At 43.5% G+C, this 24,970-nt stretch overlaps 1 protein-coding gene across 2 annotated transcripts in view; it reads right to left on the bottom strand.

Moving 5' to 3' along the window:
• The window catches only part of LOC115477376 (chloride channel protein C-like), a 284,847-nt gene that overhangs the window by 187,785 nt on the left and 72,092 nt on the right, over positions 1–24,970 (bottom strand). For both annotated transcript variants that reach the window (XM_030214217.1, XM_030214225.1), the window contains exon 7: positions 3,468–3,662. In XM_030214217.1, the coding sequence (XP_030070077.1) occupies positions 3,468–3,662 (195 nt within the window). The remainder of the gene's footprint in view (positions 1–3,467; positions 3,663–24,970) is intronic.

The raw sequence follows: 24,970 nt of genomic DNA, 5'->3' as shown, positions 1-24,970 counted from the left end.
TTTTTGAGGGTGGGAGGAGGTTAGTGACCACTGGGGGAGTAACAGGAGGTCATCTCTGATTCCCTCCAGTGGTCATCTGGTCAGTTCGGGCACCTTTTTGTGCCTTGGTCTTAAGAAAAACAAGACCAGGTAAAGTCGTCCAAGTGCTCATCAGGGACGTCCCTTTTTTTTCATTATGAGTCGAGGATGCCCATGTGTTAGGCACGATCAAGTCATGCCTTCGCTACGCCTCCGACGTACCCCCGTGAACTTTGGTCATCCCCGTGATGGAAAACAGTTGGGGATGCCCAAAATCAGCTTTTAGTTATGCCAATTTGGGCGACCCTGTGAGAAGGACGCCCATCGTCTGATTTGTGTCGCAAGATGGGCGTCCTTCTCTTTCGAAAATAAGCCTGATAGTGTGTTCCCCAGGGGTCTGTGCTGGGACTGCTGCTTTTTAATATATTATAAATGATCTAGGGATGGGAGTAACTAGTGAAGTAATTAAATTTGCTGATGACAAAAAAGTTATTAAATCGCAAGAGAATTGTGAAAAATTACAAGAAGACCTTACGAGTCTGGGAGACTGGGCATCCAAATGGCAGATGATGTTTAGTGTTAGCAAGTGCAAGTGATGCATGTGGGACAGAGGAACCCAAACTATAGCTACATAATGCAAGGTTCCACACTAGGAGTCACCAACTAGGAAATGATCTAGTTGTCATCGCTGATTATACTTTGAAACCCTCTGCTCAGTGCAGTGGCGATCCTAGCGGGCATGACACCTGGGGCGGAGCACCGATGCGCCCCCCCCCCCCCCGGGTGCAGCGCGGGCCCCCCCCCCAGCAAAATGATACCCCCCCGGGTGCATGCCGCTGGGGGGGTGCTGCGGCGCGCACCTGTCAGCTGAGTTCGCTGACTTCGCTAACTTCGCTGCAGCTCCCTCTGCCCCGGCCGGAACAGGAACTAACCTGTTCCGGGGCAGAAGGAGCTGCAGCGAAGTTAGCAAAGTCAGCGAACTCAGCTGACAGGCGCGCGCCATGGCACCCCCCCCCCCAGTGGCGTGCACCAGGGGCGGACCGCTCCCACCGCCCCCCCTTGGTACGCCACTGGCTCAGTGTGCAGCGGCGGCTAAGAAATCAAATAAAATGTTAGGTATTATTAGAAAAAAAGTGGAAAAGAAAAATGAGGATGTTATAATACCTTTTTATCACTCCATGGTGCGACTACACCTTGAATAATGTGTGCAATTCTGGTCACCGCATCTCAAAAAAGATATAGTGGAATTAGAAAAGGTACAGAGAAGGGCAATGAAAATTATAAAGGGGGTGGACAGCGTCCCTATGAGGAAAGGCTAAAGTGGCTACGGCTCTTCAGCTTGGAGAAAAGATGGCTGAGGGGAGATATGATACAGGTCTATAAAATAATGAGTGGAGTGGTACAGGTAGATGTGAATCGCTTGTTTACTCCTTCCAAAAATACTAGGACTAGGGGGACACTCAATGAAGCTACAAAGTAGTAAATTTAAAATGAATTAGAGAAAATATTTCTTCACTCAAAATGTAATTAAACTCTGGAATTTGTTGCCAAAGAATATAGTGAAAGCAGTTAGCTTAGCAGGGTTTATAAAAGGTTTGGCTAGCTTCCTAAAAGAAAAGTCCATAAGTCATTATTAAAATGGACTTGGGGAAAATCCACTGCTTATTTCTAGGATAATCAGCATAAAATGTATTGTACTGTTTTGGGATTTTGCCAGGTACTTGAAACCTGGATTGACCACTGTTGGAAACAGGATGCTGGGCTTGATGGACCTTCAGTCTGTCCCAGTATGGCAATACTTATGTTCTTAAGTATATGTATTTCTATAAAATTCCTAGATTTTTTTATTTGGCATTACTATTACATAAAGCATCACGAAGACTCTACTCAGATACCATAGGTAATAGAGGTGGGCATTTCTGAGGGTGCGTTTGGTTCTTTTGTGGGCCTAAAAATTTAATGTGTGTGCAAATTGCTTGTATGTGCATACACCTATGAATTCATGTGCATACAGTCAATTGCTCACATTATTAAGTTCTTGCACTCATACAAGCACACATAAAAACATTAAAATACCCACAGATTCATTTTTTTTATTTTACTTTTCATTTTGGTATGTTTTTTTTAATACACCTTCATTCATGAACAAAGTTTTTTTTTTAAACGCACAAACCAAACCTTTTTGGCCATGCAGATCCCTATTAAGTGACAAATTATGGCATAAAAGAGTCAAGTTGTAACATCAATATTTTTTTTCTACTTACCTAGCACTCACTCTCTGAACTACTAAATTAGATCCTGAGTTGAAAACAGCAGCTAATAATTTAGGGGCCCTTTTACAAAGGCACAGCAAGCCTACTGCTGGCTTGCCACATGCCAATTCGGCACTCTCATCAGACTACCGCAGGAACCCAGCGGTAGTTCCTGCCCCCCACTGTGTGCCATTTCCAACCCTAGAAAAATATTTTTAGCTTTTTAGCTCCAGGGCAGTAATCGGGCTGCGCCGCATGCTGCCCAATTACTGCTGGGTTAGCGCGGGAGCCCTTACTGCCTCCTAAATAGGCGGCAGTAAGGGCTACCCCAGGAAATGGCCACACGGCAAGTTTTTAACTTACCGCTTGGCCATTTCCTTTTTTATTTAAAGCCTTTTACCCTCTGTGGTAAAAGGGAGCCTCAGGGTGTGGCAAATCCACATGCCTATGCCCCAGAGTAGCCTAGTGGTTAGTGCAGTGGACTTTGATCCTGGGGAACTGAGTTCAATTCCCACTACAGTTCCTTGTGACTCTGGGCAAGTCACTTAACCCTCCATTGCCCCTGGTACAAATAAGTACCTGAATATACTATGTAAACTGCTTTGTATGTAGTTGCAAAAAAACCTCAGAAAGGCGGTATATCAAGTCCCATTTCTCTTTCCCTATTTGAGATTCTACATGGAATGTTGAAACTATTTGTAGATTCTAGATGGAATGTTGCTACTATTGAGATTCTGTTGCTACTATTTGAGATTTTACATGGAATGTTGCTATTCCACTAGCAACATTGCATGTAGAAGCCTGCCCTTGCAGATCAGCCGTGCAGGCTTCTGTTTCTGTGAGTCTGATATCCTGCACATACAGGACGTCAGACTCACAGAAACAGAAGCCTGTGCAGCCGCATTGCTGATCTGCAAGGGCAGGCTTCTACATGGACTGCTGCTAGTGGAGGAGTAGCCTAGTGGTTCGTGCAGCGGACTTTGATTCTGGGGAACTGGGTTCAATTCCCACTACAGTTCCTTGTGACTCTGGGCAAGTCACTTAACCCTCCATAAATCGCTTTGAATGTAGGTGCAAAAACCACAGAAAGGCAGTATATCAAGTCCCATTTCCCTTTCCCGCTTTTACCACAGCTTGGTAAAAAGGCCCCTTAACCTTGAATCCAGGTAGTGTCTTGCAACTCCATTGTTTGCTTACCAGAACCAGTAGAGCTTCTAGGAGTTTGCTAATTTTCCTGATGGATTCCCTCTCAATTGCATCAAAGATCCTTCCTCGCAATGCATTAATCTTTATGTTTAAGGATACAAATAGAGCTCCCAGAAGGCCTCCCATTATTCCAATGATAATGGTGGGAATGAAGGCTAAAACACTCATATCCAACAAGTTTTTAACCTGAATGAAAAAAAAAAAGGAAGAATTAAAAAAACAGAGAAGGAGATGCATGAACGTGTCATAATATCTAGTTTCCTTCCATGGTATATAAATTTACATATGGTCATGACAACAGCAATTTTCAAAATTCTCGATGCCAACCAACACCAAGACAGTTTCAAAAATCCTTGATGCTCTGACCTGCCCTAGATTTCAACTTCTCTTATTCTTATTTGTGACCAGCTCTGGGAAAAGGCGACTAAAGTCATCAGAAACAAAAATTGTGGTTTTAATGACTTCTATTAGATCAATTTATTTGGATTTTGCTCACCATTTCCCTGGCAGGCTCACAATCTAATTTTGTATGGGAGGCGATAGAGTGTTAAGTGACTTGCCCAAGATCACAAGGAGCAGCAGTGAGATTTGAACCAGCCACATCTGGATAGCAAAGCTGGGCTCTAAACACTAGGCTACTCATATAGTAACATAGTAGATGACGGCAGAAAAAGACCTGCACGGTCCATCCAGTCTGCCCAAGAAGATAAATTCATATGTGCTACTTTTTTATTTGTACTGTCCTCTTCAAGGCACAGACCGTATAGGTCTGGCCAGCCCTATCCCCGCCTCCCAACCACCAACCCTGCCTCCCACCACCAGCTCTGGCACAGACTGTATAAGTCTGCCCAGCACTATCCTCACCTCCCAACTACCAGGCCCGCCTCCCACCACCAGCTCTGGCACAGACCGTATAAGTCTGCCCAGCACTATCCCCGCCGCCCAACCACCAGCCCCGGCACAGACCGTATAAGTCTGCCCAGCACTGGCCCCGCCTCCCAACCACCAGCTCTGCCACCCATTCTAGGCTAAGCTCCTGAGGATCCCTTCCTTCTGCAGTACTCCTCCACTTTGTAATACAATAGCCCAAATCCCATCCTTTTATTTGAAAAAATTAAAGAGTTACAGAAGTTTAAACTTGTAACTTTCTCAGACTCCTTATGGACCATGACAGCAAAAAAATTTGGCCAGTCTCAACATTTTGGACCTGAGACTTTAGTCACCTTTTCCCAGAGATAGTCACATTTAGGACTCCTTTTACTAAGGTGCGCTAACAGAGTTAGGGGTCCTTTTACAAAGGCACGCTGAAAAATGATTTGCGGTAGTGTAGGCATGGGTTTTGGGCACGCGCAGATCCATTGTTCAGCATGCCTGCAAAAAAATGCCTCTTTTTTTTTTTGCTGAAGACCTAGCAGTAAAGAATTTGGGTGGTAATGACAGATGCCACTTGGCGTGGGTCCACTACGCATGCCAGAAAATAAAAAATATTTTCCAGGCACGCATAGTGGGTGCATGCCAAAATTGAAATTACCACAAGGGTCACGCGGTAACCGGGCAGTAACTCCAATTTGGTGCACGTTGGGCACGCATAGGCACCTACGTGGCTTAGTAAAAGGGGCCCCTAGTGCATGCTAACAATTAGCATGCAGTAAATGATAAGATGCCTATAGGAATATAATAGTCATCTTATCATTTAGCACATGCTAATCATTAGTGCGCGCTAAATCTATTAGCGCACTTTTATAAAAGGACCCCTTAAAAAGGTATGACTTAGATTACTATTTTTCAAACCTTGTTATCAGTGACCTACAGGTACTAACTATAGGAAGTCTGTCATTATTTATTTATTTATTACATTTGTACCCCACATTTTCCCACCTATTTGCAGGCTCAATGTGGCTTACATAGTACCGTAATGGTGTTCGGCAAGTCGGTTGATAACAAATACTTGAGACAGGTATCTCATGTGGAAATGATCAAACGGGATAGAAGCCAGCTCAACAAATATTAGTTACACTTTTAAAAGTATGCTCAAGCAATGGGTTAACCCTAGCCAGTTACATTTTTGACATTAGTTGACTGTTAACTCTACAATCATAAGCTGTAGTGCACTCTACGTCTGGTATTGGTACAGCCAGGGTTCATCATACCTTCTTTCGGAGTCAACTACCGAAAGTTATGATGTCTTTCTATCACTTGTTGCATATACAACAGCCAAATATCAAAACCTATTATATTGAAGGTGCAATGTACTGTAAGTGCCACCAGATGGCCCTGTTCTGTTTCAGGGATACTGATCCTTTCTTAGAGTAGATGCTACTGACCATAGGAGCCACGGCTCCTATGCTACTGACTCCCTATCTCAAGATGAAAATGAATAAACACTACATAAAGTTCTGATGATTCAGAAATTGTGCTGCATCTTATTCTTCAGCATGTAGGAATAACCTCCTTTGCAACATAACTAACCATGGTCAGTGATGTTTTCTCCTCATAGCTGACCATCACAAAAGAAATAATTACCCCAAACCAGAATAGACCAAATAAATTTCAGATTAGTTCTTGACATCTAACTTACATGAAAAAAGGGTTCCTTTTGGCCTCAGCAGATCTATGAGGAACATAATATGTCTCCCCTCTCTAATATTCAAAGCTGATGACATCACTGTGCTACAAAATGGCTACTTCCTGCAGTAGAGCAGTAAGTGATGCCATATCATCCCTTACTTATGTTCTACCATATGTTCTACATTATTATCACAATGAGTTTTAACCATCCTGGCATTAGAACTAAACAAAATGGAACTGGTCAGTTTTCTTCTAGGAATCTGAGGTAAAAAGAATATAGCAATTCTGTATGTGGGAAGTATTGGGGGGTAACATGAAAAGTATGAGTTAAAGTCCACTGGGTGGTCTACTATCTATGGCAGGAATTTGAAAGAAGTGGGATGAGCAGTTCAAAAATTGTTCTCTTAGGCTTCTGTGGCTGGCATCGTGATTGTTGCAATTGTTCAGGTCTTGCCGCATCTGAGTAAGTGGAACCGACGTTTCAGCCATCATGCTGTGGCTTTCTTCAGGGTATGCTATGGGGTCTGCAGTTTGCCTTTATATATAGTGGCTTCACAAACCTGATTGGCTGAAGTTTGAGGTAGGAAGGAAGAAGATTTTGGCAGGAAACTGAGGCAGAAAAGTCCATTGGTCACCAATATGAATTTTGGAGGCAAAGTTCATTGGTCACAATTTTAAATTACCCTGAAGAAAGCCACAGCACGGTGGCTGAAATATCAGTTCCACTTACTCAGATGCAGCAAGACCCGGAGAACTGCAGCAATGAGTTCAAAAGTTATTAGTGGAACTCATTTATGCACACTATCATACAGATCTGACTTCCTTAAAATTCTTGTTTTTCTACAGGAAACTAGGATAAAAAATCATGACGGCTAAGTAGGTAGGGCCTATTTGTTCTGCTCTATATCTGCTTTGCCATTTCCTAAACAGAGACGTACGAAGGGAAAGAGATCAGAAAGCTGACCACATCATAAGAGGTTAACTCTGCACCCCAACCCCAGCCCTTCTGTGACATCAGATGGGAACTCCCCAACTTTAGCCAGTTGGAATGACATTTAGCTTCTCAATGCTCCTGCCATAGACCTCAGTTGGTTTCTAGTTTCATCTCTACTACTTATAATTAACTATTCTCTGTACTTATGTAATTCTGTCTTAAATTCTGATACTGTTTTGGTATCCACTGGAAGGCTAATTTTTATAAAGAAATATTCTGCTCAGATCGTAACCTTTTTTTCAAATAAATCTTTCCACTAATTTTTTTTCTAATGCATTATTTATATTATGAAGGTATCCAAATGTCTGTATCATATCCCTCCCACACTATCCATATTCAGGTCTTTAAAAGAGGGTAGTTATCAAGCTGAATTGGGGCACTAACCTGTGTTATTTGCCCCTTAATACATGCTAATAAAGCAGGTTAAGATGCAGAAGTGCATCACTGCGAGATACATACTAATACAATGCAAAACATGCATTGTAAAGCAGCTCATTAGTATATAAATGATTTAATGCAGCTTGCAATGAACACTGGTTGCACACTGTAAGCTGTGTTACAGCGAGAAAAATAACCCCAGCCAAAAGCAGAGGTTATTTTACCATCTCAGGAGGTTCAGGCTGCAAAGCCGTGGATTGATGATTACAGGCCACATCTTAAAGGGGCCAGACAATGTGACTTTGAGGTGCCTCCCCTGAGTAACTCCTCAAGCACAACCCCTCTCCTGAGGCCCCCTCCTAATTAAAGCCCCCCCAAGTCATTGCACCCCCTACTGAAAGGTCCCCCATCTGAATATTACCTCCCCCCCCCCCACCTTCCAGAAGGCCCCCCTGGGCCTGCATTTCAAAATACTCTTCCTAGTGGGGTCAGGCAGAAGCAATCCTCAGTCACTGCTGCCCTTGCCAGTTTCAGGTTCAAAATGGCACCAACGACCCCCTAGGGGTAGTCTCACCCTTGAATAAGGGTTTCTTTGCATTTATACAAAACCATGACCTCTAGCAGTAGTACCATGAGAATACTGCTTGGGGTCACTGGTACCATATTGAACCAGGCAAGGGCAGGAATAACTGAGTATCACTCCTGCCTGACCCCATTAGGGAGCAAGGAGTTTGAAAGGTAGGACATGGGGGACATTTGGGGAGGAATAGCCTAATGGTTTGCGCAGTGGAATGAGATCCTGAGGAACTGGGTTCAATTCCTGCTGCAGCTCCTCGTGACCCTAGGCAAGTCACTTAACCCTCCATTGCCCCAGGTACAAAAATAACTTACATTGTGAGTCCACAAGGGAAAGAGGAAGTACCTGCATATAATGTGTACAGTTCTGTGTAAGTCTAGCAGCACTATAGAAATGATTACTAGTAGTAGTAGAACATGGGAGGCCTTACAGATGGGAGGAGTGCTATGACTTGGGGAAGGTCTTCTAGTGTGTGTAGGGGGGGGAGACTCTCTGTTGGGGGTACCATATCTTTGGGAAGGCCTTAAAGCTGGGGGAGGGCTTCTGGTTTGGAGGGGCTTGAATTGGGAGAGGAACTCAGAAGCAGGTTTGTGCTTGGGGTGGGGGAGGGCTTTAGATCCTGATGCTCCTGTGATGGTGGCCTAACACTGCTTGCAAGGTTTCTCAGAAGCGGTGTTATGCATAGACCACAACAGTGACTAACCTGAACGGTTGGTGACTCCATGGTAAACCAAGCTGCAGTGAAAGCACAAGTTTTACAGCACCTTGATAACTCTGCCCCTTAATCTCGCTTCATATAGCCTATTGTGCAGAATCTGAGCCATTTTGGTAGTCTTTCCATAAATTCCATAAGGACATAAAAGTAGCAATATTGGGTCAGACCAATGGTCCATCTAGCCCAGTATCCTGTTTTTAACAGTGGCCATGCCAGGTCCCTCTACTTTGTCTAAATCCCTTTTTGAGATACTGCCTGTAGAGCTAGACACAGTACTGTAGATGAGATCAGACCAAAAGCATTACTTACTCTTTTTTTTCCCACCTTGAAATATTTCTCCTTCTAACCTCTTTTTTTCCCTTCTAGCTCTGGCCACTACTTTGTTGCACTGATTTACAACCTTTAGATTATCAGGTATGATGAAACTGAGAATTTCTCCTGATTACAATGTTTTTCTAACACAGCAGTACTATAATATTTATGTAGTTTCCAACAAGCTGTACTAACTTATGATGCCTTTGGACATCAGTGTGTATAATCATGGAGATGTGCAACCATTTCTAATTCAGTGCTACAAAATATGTTGTCTGCTTTTTTTTTTTCTATACTTGTTGCAAACTCTCTTGTCCATAGTACATTATCTTGCACAACAATTATCAGTGTCTCAACTTAAGATATGTTATTTTTTCTTTGACCATTTCCGTGTCACGTTTTGAGCCATGAATAGTTGCTGAAGTAACTCTTTGCATTTCTCCCTGTATTTATACCTTTGCCACTTGCTTTTCCATGTTTGTTGGCCTTCTTCACTGCCTCCAAACACTTCATAATTCTGCTGCCTGTTTCTTGTGTAATGCAAATCGTTGGAACAATGTTCCCCACTTCTCTTTCAGTTACATTGGTTGCCTATCCACTTCAGATGCTGGTTCAAGGTTCTATAACTTACACACAAGGCTTTACATTTTGGTTTTTCATTATAGCTTTCTTCTGTTACAATTCCTTATACTCCCTCTGGTTCATTCCAATCCCTTGACTCACATCGGCTAGTCCTTCCATCACCGAGAAACACTCACTACAAATCCACTCATGGCTCAGCCTATTACTTTTTATCACCTTTCCTTTGGAACAGTTTGCCCCTCTATCTTAGGTCTGAAATATCTTTCCCTAAATTTAAGGCCCTTTTAAAGGCTCATTTTTTAGAACAAGCATTTGGTTCCCAAATGATTTTGGTTACCTCTGATGCCCGTGGGTCTGCAATACCTCAATAGTTAGGGATAGGAGTTAGGGGATGAAGGTCCTGGTATGGTTGTTGTATGATTGCTTAATCTGTCCTATTTTTAAATGTTGTTCTTTTCCACATTTGTTGATTAATTTTATTGTAAGTCACCTTGGCCTGGTTTCAGATTTGGTGGGTTATTAAATACTTAATAAACATAAACATACAGAAAATTAAAACAATACTAAATAAAGCAATACAGAAAATATATCTGACTTAACCCATTCTGTATAAGTCCTCCCTGTGCTCAGTTCACCATTAATGTTTCCACAGATGTTTAAAACCCAACTCGGGGTATTTGGTACCTGCAGGAGTCCTGCCTTTCGCTCATTCTTCAAAATACTGTTCAACAGTTCCAAAGTAAAGTTCAAACCACAGGTCTCTTAAAAAGAAATACGACTACTTGGCTTTATCCAAGCCCAACCAAACAGTGATTGCAAACCTTTACCTGCCCATGAACTGTTATGGCTGATATCTCATCAAAATTACATAAGTGCATAAGTATTGCCATACTGAGACAGACCGAAGGTCCATCAAACCCAGCTTCTTGTTTCCAACAGTGGCCTATCCAAGTACATGGCAAGATCCCAAAAGAGTACAACACATTTTATGCTGCTTATCCTAGAAATAAGCAGTGGATTTTCCCCAAGTCCATTTTAATAATGACTTTTCTTTTAGTAAGCTAGCCAAACCTTTTTTTTTAAACCCCGCTAATCTAACTGCTTTTACTATATTCTCTGGCAACGAATTCCAGAGTTTAATTACACAGTGAGTGAAGAAATACTTTCTCTGAATTGTTTTAAATTTATTACTTTGTAGCTTCATTGCGTGCCCCCTAGTCCTACTATTTTTGGAAAGAGTAAACAAGCAATTCACGTCTACCGATTCCATTCTACTCTTTATTTTATAGACCTGTATCATATCTCCTCTCAACCATCTTTTCTCCAAGCTGAAGAGCCCTAGCCACTTTAGTCTTTCCTCATAGGGAAGTTGTCCCATTCCCTTTATCATTTTCATTACCCTTCTCTGTACCTTTTCTAATTCCACTATATCTTTTTTGAGATGCAGTGACCAGAAATGCACACAATATTCAAGGTGCAGTCACACTATGGAGCGATACAAAGGCATTATAATGTCCTTATTTTTGTTTTCCATTCCTTTCCTAATAACACCTAACATTCTACTTGCTTTCTTAGCCACCGACGCACACTAAGCAGGGGGTTTCAAAATATCATCAACGATAACGCCTAGATCCCTTTCTTGGTCGGTGACTCCCAGTGGCATTCCTAGTGGGGCTGACACCCGGGGCGGATCGCCGATGCGCCCCGCCCACCGGGTGCAGCGCCCCCCCCCCCCCCCCCCCGGAACAGCACGACGCTCCCCTGGCGAAAGAACCCCCGATCCCCCGGCGAAAGCCCCCCCCCCGGGTGCACGCCGCTGGGGGGGGTGCCGCGCGCCTACCGGCTCTTCGTTTTCATGCTCCCTCTGCCCCGGAACAGGAAGTAACCTGTTCCGGGGCAAAGGGAGCATGAAAACGAAGAGCCGACAGGCGCGCAGCACCCCCCCAGCGGCATGCACCCGGGGTGGACCGCCCCCCCCGCCCCCCCCCCCCCCCTTGGTACACCACTAGTGACTCCTAATGTGGAACTTTGCATGACATAGCTATAATTTGGATTCCTCTTTCTCACATGCATCATTTTGCGCCTGCTCACATTAAACATCATCTGCCTTTTGGATGCCCAGTCTCCCAGTCTCGTAAGGTCCTCTTGTAAATTTTCACAATGCTCTTGTGAACCTTATTCTATCATAACATCACTTTGTATTTGTTATTTACCACAATGAGCCTGCAAATAGGTGGGAAAATGTGGGATACAAATGTAGCAAATAAATAAATTTAACAACTTTGAATAACTTTGTGTCATCAGCAAATGTAATTACCTCACTAGTTACTCCCATCTCTAGGTTATTTATAAATATGTTAAAAAGCAGCGGTCCCAGCACAGACCCCTGGGGAACCCCACTAACTACCCTTCTCCATTGAGAATACTGACCATTTAACCCTACTCTCTGTTTTCTATCCTTTAACCAGTTTTTAATCCACAAAAGAACACTACCTCCTATCCCATGACTCTCCAATTTCCTCTGGAGTTTATCATGAGGTATTTTGTCATATGCCTTTTGAAAATCCAGATACACAATATCAACCAGCTCACCTCTATCCACATGTTTGTTCACCCCTTCAAAACATGGTTGCTGTTGTGATTCCTCAGATTGACTATTGCAGCTCTCTCTATCACAGCTTATTATTTTCACAAATTAGGAGACTACACCTGGTTCAAAATACCGCTATCAAACTTCTGTTTAATAAAAGGAGATCATATTACTCCTCTTCTATACTCTGAGCATTGCCTCCCAGTTGTATTTTGAATTTTTTACACGTATTTAATTCCTATTCATTAAGTCCTACATTCTGGGACACTATCCTGCTTATAATCGAAATAGAAAAACGCCTATATTGTGACCCAAATCGGGAGATAGACGTTTATCTCACAAAAACGAATAAAGCGGTATAATCGAAAGCCGAATTTGGACGTTTTCAACTGCACTCCGTCGCGGATGCGGACAAAGTTGATGGGGGCGTGTCGAAGGCGTGGTGAAGGCGGAACTGGGGCGTGGTTATCTGCCGATCAGAGATGGGCGCCTTTCGCCGATAATGGAACAAAAATATGTGGTTTTAGCGAGAATTTAGGGCACTTTTCCTGGACCCTGTTTTTCCACGAATAAGGCCCCAAAAAGTGCCCTAAATGACCAGATGACCACTGGAGGGAATCGGGGATGACCTCCCCTGACTCCCCCAGTGGTCACAAACCCCCTCCCACCACAAAATATGCCGTTTCACAACTTTTTATGTTCACCCTCAAATGTCATACCCACCTCCCTGGCAGCAGTATGCAGGTCACTGGAGCAGTGGACTTCAGGCAGGTGGACCCAGGCTCATCCCCCCCCCCCCACCTGTTACACTTGTGCTGGTAAATGGGAGCCCTCCAAACCGCCCCCCAAACCCACTGTACCCACGTGTAGGTGCCCCCCTTCACCCCTTAGGGCTATAGTAATGGTGTAGACTTCTGGGCAGTGGGTTTTGAGGGGGATTTGGGGGGCTCAACACCCAAGGGAAGGGTGCTATGCACCTGGGAGCTGTTTTACCTTTTTTTTTTTTTTTTGTAAAAGTGCCTCCTAGGGTGCCCGGTTGGTGTCCTGGCATGTGAGGTGGACCGGTGCAGTACGAATCCTGGCCCCTCCCACGAATAAATGTCTTGGAGTTATTCGTTTTTGTGCTGGGCGTTTTCGGTTTCCATTATCGCTGAAAAACAAAAACGCCCAGCTCAAAAAAAAAGATAAACGTCCATGTTTTTTCGAAAATACGATTCGGTCCGCCCCTTCACGGACCCGTTCTCGGAGATAAACGCCCATGGAGATAGGCGTTTCTGTTCGATTATGCCCCTCCATCTTTCCTTTTTGAGCACCTCATTACATATCTACTGCAATGCATGCTCCGATCTTCTACCCAACACCTCCTGAAGTGGCAGAGTGGTTAGAGCACTTGTCTTGCCTTTCTGGGATTACTGTTTCAAATCCCATCAGTACAACATGCCCCCCCATAGGCGCCAACTCCATGGGTGCTGTGGGTGCTCGAGCACCTCCAATATTTTAACCCGCCGGAAGTTTAAAACTCATTTTTCTTACCTCGGATCCCAGCAGGCTGCAGTGAAAAGCGAGCAGGCTCGGCGCTTCAGCCTTCCCTTCTCTCTCAGCTCTGGTCCTGCCCTTGCGGAAACAAGAAATGAGAGCGGGACCAGAGCTGAGAGAGAAGGGATGGCTGAAGCGCCGAACCTGCTCGCCTTTCACTGCTGCCGCCGGGACCTGAGGTAAGAAAGATGAGTTTTAAATTCTGGGCGGCAGGAAAGTGAGCAGTGGACTGTTGTGGGAGAAGAGGTCAGGCTGGTGTCAGGCCTGGCACTTGGAGGAGAGGAAGGGGAGGGGGTCCTGGCACTCGGAGGAGAGGGGCCTGGAACATGGAGGAGAGGGAGGGGCATGGAACCCGGAGGGGAGAAGGGGAGGGGGCCTGGAACCCAGAAGAGAGGGAGGGGGCCTGGAACCCGGAGGAGAGGGGGGCCTGGAACTCGGAGGAGAGGGAGGGGGTTCCTGGAACTCAGAGGAGATGGGGGAGGGGGGAATGCACCACCTGTTAAAAAAAGAAAATTTCAGCACCCCCAATCATTTTGAAAAGTTGGCCCCTATGCCCCCACCCCCATACACACACACACCAAGCTGAATAATTTTGAGTAGAGGAGTAGCCTAATGGTTAGTGCAGTGGACTTTGATCCTGGCAACCTGGATTCAATTGCCACTGCAGCTCCTGGTGACCTTGGGCAAGTCACTTAACACTCCATTGCCCCAAGTACAAAAAAAAATCTTAGATTGTGAGTCCTCTAAGGACAGAGAAAGTACCTGCTTACAATGTGTACTGCACTGCATACATCTAGTAGTGCTATAGAAATTATTACGATTCCTTCACACCATCACATCTGGCTTGACACCATACGTAGTTCCTGCTTTTCTATTCTGGTGCCCATCCTCTGGAATGGCCTTCCATTCTCACTTAGCTCTCATTTCAGAAATGTAAAAGTGTCTTTAGAAACATATGACTTGCTCATTCTTGATTCCCCTGATCTGGCTCTTATTACTCTTCTCAATATGGCAATACACCTCCTCTTGTTTTCCCATGACCACCCCCCACCTTCATGCCTTTGCAGACAGGCTTGATGTGTTGTAACAAGTTGCTTTCCTTTTTGTTTTATGTTCCTTCCCCATTCGTGTCATTTGTCTTTTGTTTTGTACCTCACTTGCTCCCCTTATCTTTTAACTTTGTGAACTGCTTAGATATTTTTTTGATGACTTTACAGTATATCAAAAATAAAAAGATTGATTATGACTATAAATCAGCAAGGCAAGGAGTACACAGGGCTTCCTCTATCTCCTTTGCTTCTCAAATTGTTTTACTCTCTCCCTGCTGTTTTGACATCTTAGCTGGAAGTTGACACTCCCTATTTCTAGGAGGGTCCACTGAATATTCCATCAGCTCCTCTCCCTTTTCCCATCTGGATTAGATTTATTGATTTTATATACCGCTTTTTACATGGCGTTAAAGTGATTTATGCAAAACTAATTGCAAATATTATACAAGTGCCAGGTAGCCTCCCTGGATTAAGATAAGGTTGCTCCTTGCCTGCTGGCTGAACTGCCTGTGTACCTACCTTTTTTCCCCTCCCCTCTACCTTAGGGCTTGGAGAAATGTGGAGACACCTGCTTTGTACAACATGTTTCTAGTTCTTTCCCTGTCCTGTATGTGGACATCCTGCCTCTCCTCACAACATGTGCAAATAATACTATTTACACTTGAAGATGCTTCTAAAATAAGCATCAAAGCATAGGGAAATGTGTACATTATGTAAGAATGGCCTCATTAAATCCTAAACAAACGGGAGAGGAAAATTTGAAATATGAAAAGTAATCAGAGCGAACAATGAGGAAAAAAAGACATCCAGTGGGCAAAGGCTATGGACAATAGGCCTCATTTATAATTCAATTATCCCCCATTATTGATCACCTGATAAAAAGTACGATTCCCTCTTATATCCAACCAAGCAATTTCAACACCGCTACTGGTGATGTTTTTAGAGTCAAGGAAAAAAAACAACAAGATTGTTCTGGAATAAAAGAAACATAATTTAAATCAGCAAATTTAGTCAAACATTTACATGGATGTGTAAAAAAAAAAACACTTTACCCAATTCTCACACTTTGCAATGCATAGCTAGGAAGGCTCTATGCCTTTCCTGAGTAGTCCTCACTAAGTCAGAAAAAATTCAAGCTTTATATTCCATAAACAACTTTTGCATAATTCTGAAGTAAAATCACATATAACGCTTAAGTCTTGCTCAAAGACCAAAGAAATGAGTTGTGTAGATCTCTCTTCAACCACCAAAGGCAGTAGCACCTATTTACTAGGCTCCACTCCAACAAAGTAATCTCTTCAGGGGTTTGGCAAATAAAATAACTTGCCCACCAGTGTAATCGAGTCTGATGTTATCCTATGAACTTGTATCATATACTGCTATGATAGTGTGAGCAAGGGTTGAATGCTAAGCCTTGATAATACAGCCAGATGCCCTCATGGCTCAACCGTCATCCATATCAATTGAAGAGAAGCCTGATGATAAATCAATTTTTACAAATTCGCCATATTTGTTCTTTACTTGAGGAATATAAGTCTCAAGCAAAACAATTGTCAGAACGCTTCAAAGCTTGTGGTTACCCAAAGAGGGCTATAATGGAAATATATTTACATGCACGATTTGCCCAGCATCCTCTACCTTAAGGCAAAAAGAAAACAGGAAGAAGAATCACTTTTAACTTGTGTACTGACTTTTTCTACTTTGGCAGACAAACTGGAACAGATCATTAGCCAATATTGGCATCTATTTCAACTACATCTGGGGTTTGAGGACTGTCCTGTGGTGGCGTAGAAAAGGGGCAAAACCATTGGCAAATTATTGTCATAACAATGATATTGATAATCTGCTGAGACTGTTACTGCAGGATGGAGGAGTGGCCTAGTGGTTAGTGTGGTGGACTTTGGTCCTGGGGAACTGGGTTTGATTCCCACTGCAGGCACAGGCAGCTCCTTGTGACTCTGGGCAAGTCACTTAAACCTCCATTGCCCCCAGGTACAAATAAGTACCTGTATATAATATGTAAGCCGCATTGAACCTGTTATGAGTGGGAAAGCGTGGGGTACAAATGTAACTACTACTAATAGCATTTATATAGTGCTACCAGATGCACGCAGTGCTGTGCATTTGACATCGAGAGACAGTCCCTGCTCAAAGAGCTTACAATCTAGGTAAAACAAATAGACAAGAAATTACAGGGTAAAGAGGAACGGAGGGAGGGTAAATGAGTAGGCAATGAGTAGGAGCCAAAGGCAGTAGTGAAAAGGTGAGCTTTCAGCATAGGTTTTTAAAAAAAAAAAAAATCTGTGGTCCATCTTCCAATGCCTAAGCATCTTCCTGTGATATTTTTGCTGCTTTGCCCTTTTCCTGGTGCCTTGGCGTCTTCTTTCCACTGCTGGTGTTGCTTTGCTTTTCTATGGTGGCTTGGAGTCTTCATATCACTCTTACTATGCGGCTACCCCGTGGTCCTGACGGTAATTTCATTTTTTACACATGACGGAAAATAATTTTTATTTTCTGGTATGCGGTGCTAACCAGGCAGTAAAAAGCATTCAATGCACGTAGATCATTACCAGCTGGTTAACACGTGAGACCTTACCACTAAGTCAATGCTGCACATCCATTTTCGGCCAAAATTTTAAAAAAGGCATTTTTTACAGGTGCACTGAAAAATGGATCTGCGCGCGTCCAAAACATGTGCTTACACTAGTGCAGGCCATTTTCAGTGCACCTTAGTAAAAGGACCCCTTAGTGCCCTCTGCCCTTCTTTTGGCCCCCATGGAGTCTGTGTCACTCTTGATGCCTTGTAGAACTGTGACCTTCCTGGGAGATGCCTGCCTGCAATACTCATACAAATCTCAGTGAAGGTGGATCAAAAACCCTATTGTTGAGTGCAAAACTGACTGAACCATGGACTTTAATGGACCCAAATGAAACAAATATTTCAGAAACTGAAAACAAACTAAATGGATAATTGATCCAAAATTAAACTGAACCAAAAACTTTTCCCTGTATACATCCCTAATAAACACACACATAGCTGCTGAAAGGAACTGTATCTACAGTGAGTAAAAGATTTCATTGATTTCAATGAAGAAATTTACCAACCATTCATTAAATACTAGCTAGTATCACTGTAACTGTATATTACCATATATAAATTCATCTGTCACGGACTGGTATGTTTAACAAATCAGATAAACGAAAGAAAATAAAACAAAATGCACAGTAGATTTAAACAGCATGCACATCAGGTTTAAGATAAATATTAGGCTCTACATAGCACAGAAAAATGCTTTCTTCAGTAGAGCACTGTCCATTATAATTGGCATTGTTAACTGGAATGCCAGGAGCTGCTTGGCAACAAAGCCCCAGGTGAGAGAGAGCACTGAGGAGCAATTGTGCTGCTTGTCACACAACATCTAAACACATTCCACAGTACAAAGACTGCAGCTCTAAACCTGATTTTTAATGATGAGAATCACAGATTTGCAAGGAAGCCTTCCGGCTTCTATAGCTACCATGCCAGCTCAACAGATGAAAAAAGAAGCTTAGACTAAATGACATGTCCTTTCTGAGCGCTATATACCAGGCATTCCTTATGGCTCAGAAATGATGGTTCACTGCTATAAATGGGCACAATAGAACATTTTAAGATAATCTGAATTCATATATTGCAGAATCACTATCATATTGCCACCTCTGGGTGGCTTAGTAGGGCACGTCTGGCATCTGGACTGTGTATAGGCTTCCAAAAGGGAAGGAAGCGAGGATATATCTTCTTATTATTACCACCTAATAGTTGGTAACCTGGGGCACAGGAAGATAAAGGGGCCTTCTACTAAGCTGTGATATGCACTAACATGCACCTAACACAGCTAAAAATGATGTAACGCAGGATGCGCTCAGCCATCCTGCGGTAACTGCCAAATGTTTGCACACAAATACCAGATGAGCCCTTACCATCTACAAATGGGTGGCAGTGAGGGCCCACACTGTAGTTTTTATGTTTCAATCCTTTTTATTGTTATTCACAGCAAAATGTTTAAAGCAATTTCATAAAACCAAACAGCAAACATAAGCATAGCAAATTACAGCAACCGGATCCTGTATCCCTCCCACCTCCCCAAAGCCAACCCTTCCCAATGAAGTGTTCTTAGGAGAAAAGAGAAATCATAGTTCTTGCAGGAGAGACATTTAAAAGTTTAAGGGGCCCTTTTACAAAGGAGCGGTAGGCTCTACACACATGCAGCACATGCCAAAATGAGACCACTGCCAGGCTAGCACAGCCCCCTGGCAGTAATTTCAGATTTCGCACGCACCCATATCACCAGGACAAATTATTTCTTTTATTTCCTACCATGCGCAATGTTTCTGGCGTTAATCAGTAGTTGGCACGTGCTGACTAGTAACTGCATGTGTAGCGCATGAGCCCTTATCACTACATTAGCCCCCTCCTTAAGTCACTTCACTGGCTCCCTATCCATTTCCGTATTCAATTCAAACTTCTCCTATTGACCTTTAAGTGCATTCACTCTGCTGCTCCCCAGAACCTCTCCACTCTTGTCTCTCCCTATGCCCCACCTCGAGTACTCCGTTCTATAGATAAATCTCTCTTGTCTGTCCCCTTCTCCTCTACTACTAATTCAAGACTTCGTTCCTTTTATCTTGCTGCACCTCAAGTCTGGAATAGACTTCCCGAGCCTGTACGTCTAGCCCCGTCTTTGGCCGTTTTCAAGTCCAAACTCAAAATCCACCTCTTTACCATTGGTTTTGACTCCTAACTCACTTGCCCTGTCCTTTTATCCTCACCTCTTTAATTCCTTACCCTTAATTGTTCTGTCTGTTTACCTGTCTTATCTAGATTTTAAGCTCTTTGAGCAGGGACTGTCTTTTTGTGTATGGTGTACAGCGCTGCGTATGCCTTGTAGCGCTATAGAAATGATAAGTAGTAGTAGTAGATCAATGGGTGGCATTAAAGTCTCAGGCCATAAATCGGCACATGCTGATTTCAGTTTTACAGCAGGCACTTTTCCTGACCCATTCAAAAAAAAAAAGCTCTTTTTCCCAGACACAGTAAAAACTGGCCCAGCACGAACCAAAAACCATTAGGAGTCACCAACCAGGAAAGGGATCTAGGCATCATCATTGATGATACGTTGAAACCCTCTGCTCAGTGTGCAGTGGCCGCTAAGAAAGCAAATAGAATGTTAGGTATTATTAGGTCCTAACCCTTATCCCTTACTTGTCCTGTTTGTCTGTCATAATTAGATTGTAAGCTCTATCGAGCAGGGACTGTCTCTCCATGTTCAAGTGTGAAGCGCTGCATATGTCCGGTAGCGCTATAGAAATGATAAGTAGTAGTAGTATTAGGAAAGGAATGGAAAACAAAACTGAGGACATTATAATACCTTTGTATCGCTCCATGGTGCAACTGCACCTTGAATATTGTGTCAATTCTGGTTGCCGCATTTCAAAAAAGATATAGTGGAATTAGAAAAGGTACAGAGAAGGGCAATGAAAATGATAAAGGGGATGGAACGACTTCCCTGTGAGGAAAGGCTAAAGCGGCTAGGGCTCTTCAGCTTAGAGAAAAGACAGCTGAGGGGAGATATGACAGAGGTCTATAAAATAATGAGTGGAGTGGAACAGGTAGACATGAATCGCTTGTTTACTCTTTCCAAAAATACTAGGACTAGGGAGCACGCAATGAAGCTACTAAGTAGTAAATTTAAAACAAATCTGAGAAAATATTTCTTCACTCAACATGTAATTAAAATGTGGAATTCGTTGCCAGAGAATGTAGTAAAAGCAGTTACCTCAGCGGGGTTTAAAAAAGATTTGGCTATCTTCCTAAAAGAAAAGTCCATAAGCCACTATCAAGATGGACTTGAGAAACTCCACTGCTTATTTCTAGGATAAGCTGCATAAAATTTATTGTACTGTTTTGGGATCTTGTCAGGTACTTATAACCTGGATTGGCCTCTGTTGGAAACAGGATGCTGGGCTTGATGGACCTTCAGTCTGTCCCAGTTTGGCAACACTTACGTTCTTTACTTCTAAGCTCAAGGGGGAGGGTAATATGATGGTCATTTACTTCTGGCCCCCTTATTGCAGATGTGGGAATTGGCAAAGATTTCACTGAATATGAACGGTATGACTGGTCTATATAGTTTGCTTAAACATTTTTATCCTTGGTCTACTGGTTATTTTCCACCCTTACGGAACAGGTTGATGGAGGTAGGTCTCTCAGTGCACAGATACATATTTTTTCAAGGATCTCTGTTGAATCAGGACTAGCTACAGTCTTTACTGCACTGGAGGATCCTTTTCTATCAATTTTTTCAGGGCAGATACTTTTTACTAGGTTCTGAAATCTAGGCTGGGTTATACAGAGATCCCACTATGTTAGAAGTTGTCCTGTTTAATTCACAGCAGGGAAGAAAACTGCTCTTATATGCAACTTTGGATCCTCTCCATTCAAAAACAGTAGAGGAAAAGGTAAGGGTCTGGGAGAATTAGTTGGGATTTACCTTAGATAAGGAGAGCTGGGGGCCTAATTTATAAGTACATTCATATACACATCCATCACCAAGTATAAACAATTATGGGCCCGATATTCAACTGGCGGCAATTAGCATTTTGCTGCTTGCCCCTGGCGTTATCCCTGGTAATTCAATGGCAGATTATGTCCGGGCTCTGGCATTGAATTTCTGGGTTTATGGGGCCATCACCACCTAAAAATAGGACTGCGTTTTATATGGCCCTATTTATGCAGTCACCTTGGCCAGTTGAGTGCTGAATATCGGCACTTAACCCTTTAGTGTCCAATGTTCCCGTAATAAGCCATATGGGAGCAGATCGATGGGAACATTGGACACTTTAACCGACCAACTGCTAACTCCGCCCACAAAGTAGCTGGTTTCACATTGGGCACTAACCAGACATTTTCAGTGGTACTATCCGGTTAAGTGCTGCTGAATATGACCAGATAGTCCTGAACACACAATTTAACCAGCCAAGAGCCATTTCTGGCCAATTAAATCACTTTGAATATCGACCCCAATTGCAATACCAGGTAGTGCACAGAACATCTTGGACTCCAATTAGAAGGCAGCGAGAGGGGGATGGGAACAGGGAACTGTGGCATGCAGGGCACTTTGTGGACATATGTGGTGGCTCTGCCCCAATATTAGGAAATATTGGGAGGGGGTTTGGGAAAAGGCGAAAAATGGACAGGAGAAGACTGGATAAATGATCCTGGACATTGTCTTTTGGTCTAATTCCAGGGTGTGGAACCTTTAAGAAGCCTCCATGGAGCACAGCACAGCAGAGGAGTAGCCTAATGGTTAGTGCTGTGGCCTAAGAACCAAGGGAACCAAGTTCAAGACCCACTACAGCTCCTTGTGACTCTGGGCAAGTCACTTAACCCTCCATTACCCCAGGGCCACCGAGAGGGGGGCAGGAGGGGGCAAAATTCCTCGGACCTGGGCCTCCAAGGGGGGCCCGGCGCCAGGGTCTCTCTCTCCTGCTCCTGACAGGACCTGGGTGATCGCATCCCGACAGGAGCAGGAGAGAGAAAACTCTGGCACCAGGCCCCCCTTGCATTGCCTGCCAAGCGGCTGGTGGGCCCTCAGGCTGCACATGCTTGGTTTTGAAACCGAGCAAACCAAGCATGAGCAACATGAGAGAAAAGCAGCCGCAGGGGCAGGCAAAGTGGCAGAGGAAAGACCAGTGCTGGAGGAAGACCTCTTGTGCTGGTGAGGCCTTGGAACCCCCGCCAGCCAAGCCACTTGTGATCCTGGGGGACGGTGGTAGCGATCCGGGGGGGGGGGGCAGTAATGATCCTGGAGGGGGGTAGCGGCCCTGGCCCGGTGCTGGTGGCCCTGCCCTGGGCCCGGCTCAGTCTCTCAGCATTACCCCAGGTACAAAATAAGCACATGTATATAATACGTATGTTTAAAAAAACACTTTGTAATCACAGAAAGGCAGTAATCAAATCCCATCATCTTTCCTACCTTTTGGTGTTGGCAGCTAAAATGGGGATAGCTAGGAAGTAGAAGAACGAGAATGGTCCATCACTAGCAGGAGATACTTAAGAACGACATATATTTAAAAAGCTCACTAGCTTGTTAAACGGTCTTAAAGAGGATTATGAGAAATTGTGGGCTCCTCTTAATTTGACTAGTTATCCGACTGATATCTTCTACATTTGGATTACTCAAACTAATGCATAAACTGCACTATAACTCAGCTAAGAGTAGTAGTACATTAATACCGGTGGGTGGAAGGTATCCCAGCTCGATGGGGGAGGGAGAAGGTAGACAGACAAGAGATATCTGGAGTTGATTTTATACTTGTATATTTGTTTTGGTATGTGCTGTTCCCTGGATGTTTGTTAATGTCAACTTTAAGCTTGAATGAATAGGCCAGGACAACGATGTGGCAATCCAATATATCTTTCCCTTCTTGAGTTTTCAGGATTTTTAGAACATCAATTCCCACAAATCCTGAATCAAGAAGGGAAGGATATATATGATTGCCACAGCGTTGTCCTGGCCTGTTCATGCTTGTTAATGTTATAATGCCTTCAGTGGACTAGGGATAGGAGTCTTAGCCACCAGTCAAAAGCTCAACGCTGCTTTAGACTGGATCCAGGAGACCATAGTAACCATCCCAGATGACCACCAATAGGAGAAAGGCTGAATGTTTCCCATGCCAGATGACCCCTTATAACCTCAGACCAATGTGTGTGGGAGGGGGCATTGTGCTGTCAGGGATGACATGAAGGAGGGTTCTGAAGACTGCCATGGGAGTGGGAATGGAAGGGGGGGAGGCTGGTCTCTCAGAGACTGGTAACACTGGGATTTATATTTGCCCCTACAGTAGGCATTTAACCATGCCTCTGAGCAGGTATAAATGCAAGTGCCCAGCTCTCCATGCATTCCTTATGTGAATTAGGAAATGCACATCTGAACCGTAGTCAAGCCAATCCTTTCTCCGCCCTCCAAGCACACTCTGCCATTTAGACATAGTGAGCTTCTTCCCCATCTGAATGGTCCCTGTTCTGAAATGGCATTTAAATGTCTGGGCCTTTCCTAATGTTTAGATGCTGCCATTTAAATATGGGGATGCTTCTAAAATAAAGGCCTTTGTTGTCTAGTTCCTGTTCAAAGCCCATTCCTGTTGTAAGCCTTGTTGTTAATCCCTATTTTTTGTTTGAGGCAACCTGGTAACTAGGGATTCCCATATATATGAATATACACATCCTTAGAGAAAATAAAGTTACTGACCTGTAGCAGGTGTTCTCCAAGGACAGTGGAATGAATAATCTTGCATACATGCCACACTCCCCTAGGAGTTGAATTCTATCAGCTATAAAAATTAGACTGACTGGGTCTTGCATGACAGCAGCAAGGAAGGAGACGCACGCATGTGTGGTGCATGGCTTCCAAAGGTTTCTAGATATAAACTTGGCAGTATTCCCACTCAGGCTCCGTCGGGGTGATATCAACCAATATTCATCCCGCTGTCCTTGGAGAACACCTGCTACAGGTGAGTAACTTTGTTTTACACACCAAAATACCTTCTACTTATTTCTAATTTAGTACATTTTGTGAAAGTTTCTTAATAAAAAGTTAAGGCCTGATAACCAAACAACTTAATGATTACATAGACAAATTCTCAATACTACGTGAATCACAATCAGGATTCCGCCCTCTACACAGCACCGAAACAGTACTACTCATTCTCTTAACTAAATTCAAGCAGGAAATAGCAATCGGTAAAAGCATACTCCTCCTACAATTTGACATGTCCAGTGCTTTCAAAATGGTCAATCATAACATATTATTAAGACTCCTAGACTATTTCGGAATCAGCGGAAACACACTCAAATGGATCAAGGGCTTCCTAACCACAAGAACATATCAAGTGAAAGCTAGCGCAAACATATCATCACCTTGAAAACCAGACTGCGGAGTACCGCAAGGATCACCACTATCACCGATCCTTTTCAACCGCATGATGACCCCACTAGCCAAGTCTTTATCCATTCAAGGCCTTAACCCATTCATATACGCAGATGACGTCACAATATATATCCCCTACAAACACGATCCGACTGAAATCAACAATGAAATCGAACTCAGTCTGAATATCATGAACTCATGGGCAAACGCATTCAATTAAAACTC

The sequence above is a fragment of the Microcaecilia unicolor genome, chromosome 1 (assembly GCF_901765095.1).
Source record: "Microcaecilia unicolor chromosome 1, aMicUni1.1, whole genome shotgun sequence".
Classification (NCBI taxonomy): domain Eukaryota; kingdom Metazoa; phylum Chordata; class Amphibia; order Gymnophiona; family Siphonopidae; genus Microcaecilia; species Microcaecilia unicolor.
The sequence above is the reverse complement of the archived record's forward strand: the minus strand, read 5'-3'. Positions and strand labels throughout refer to the sequence as shown.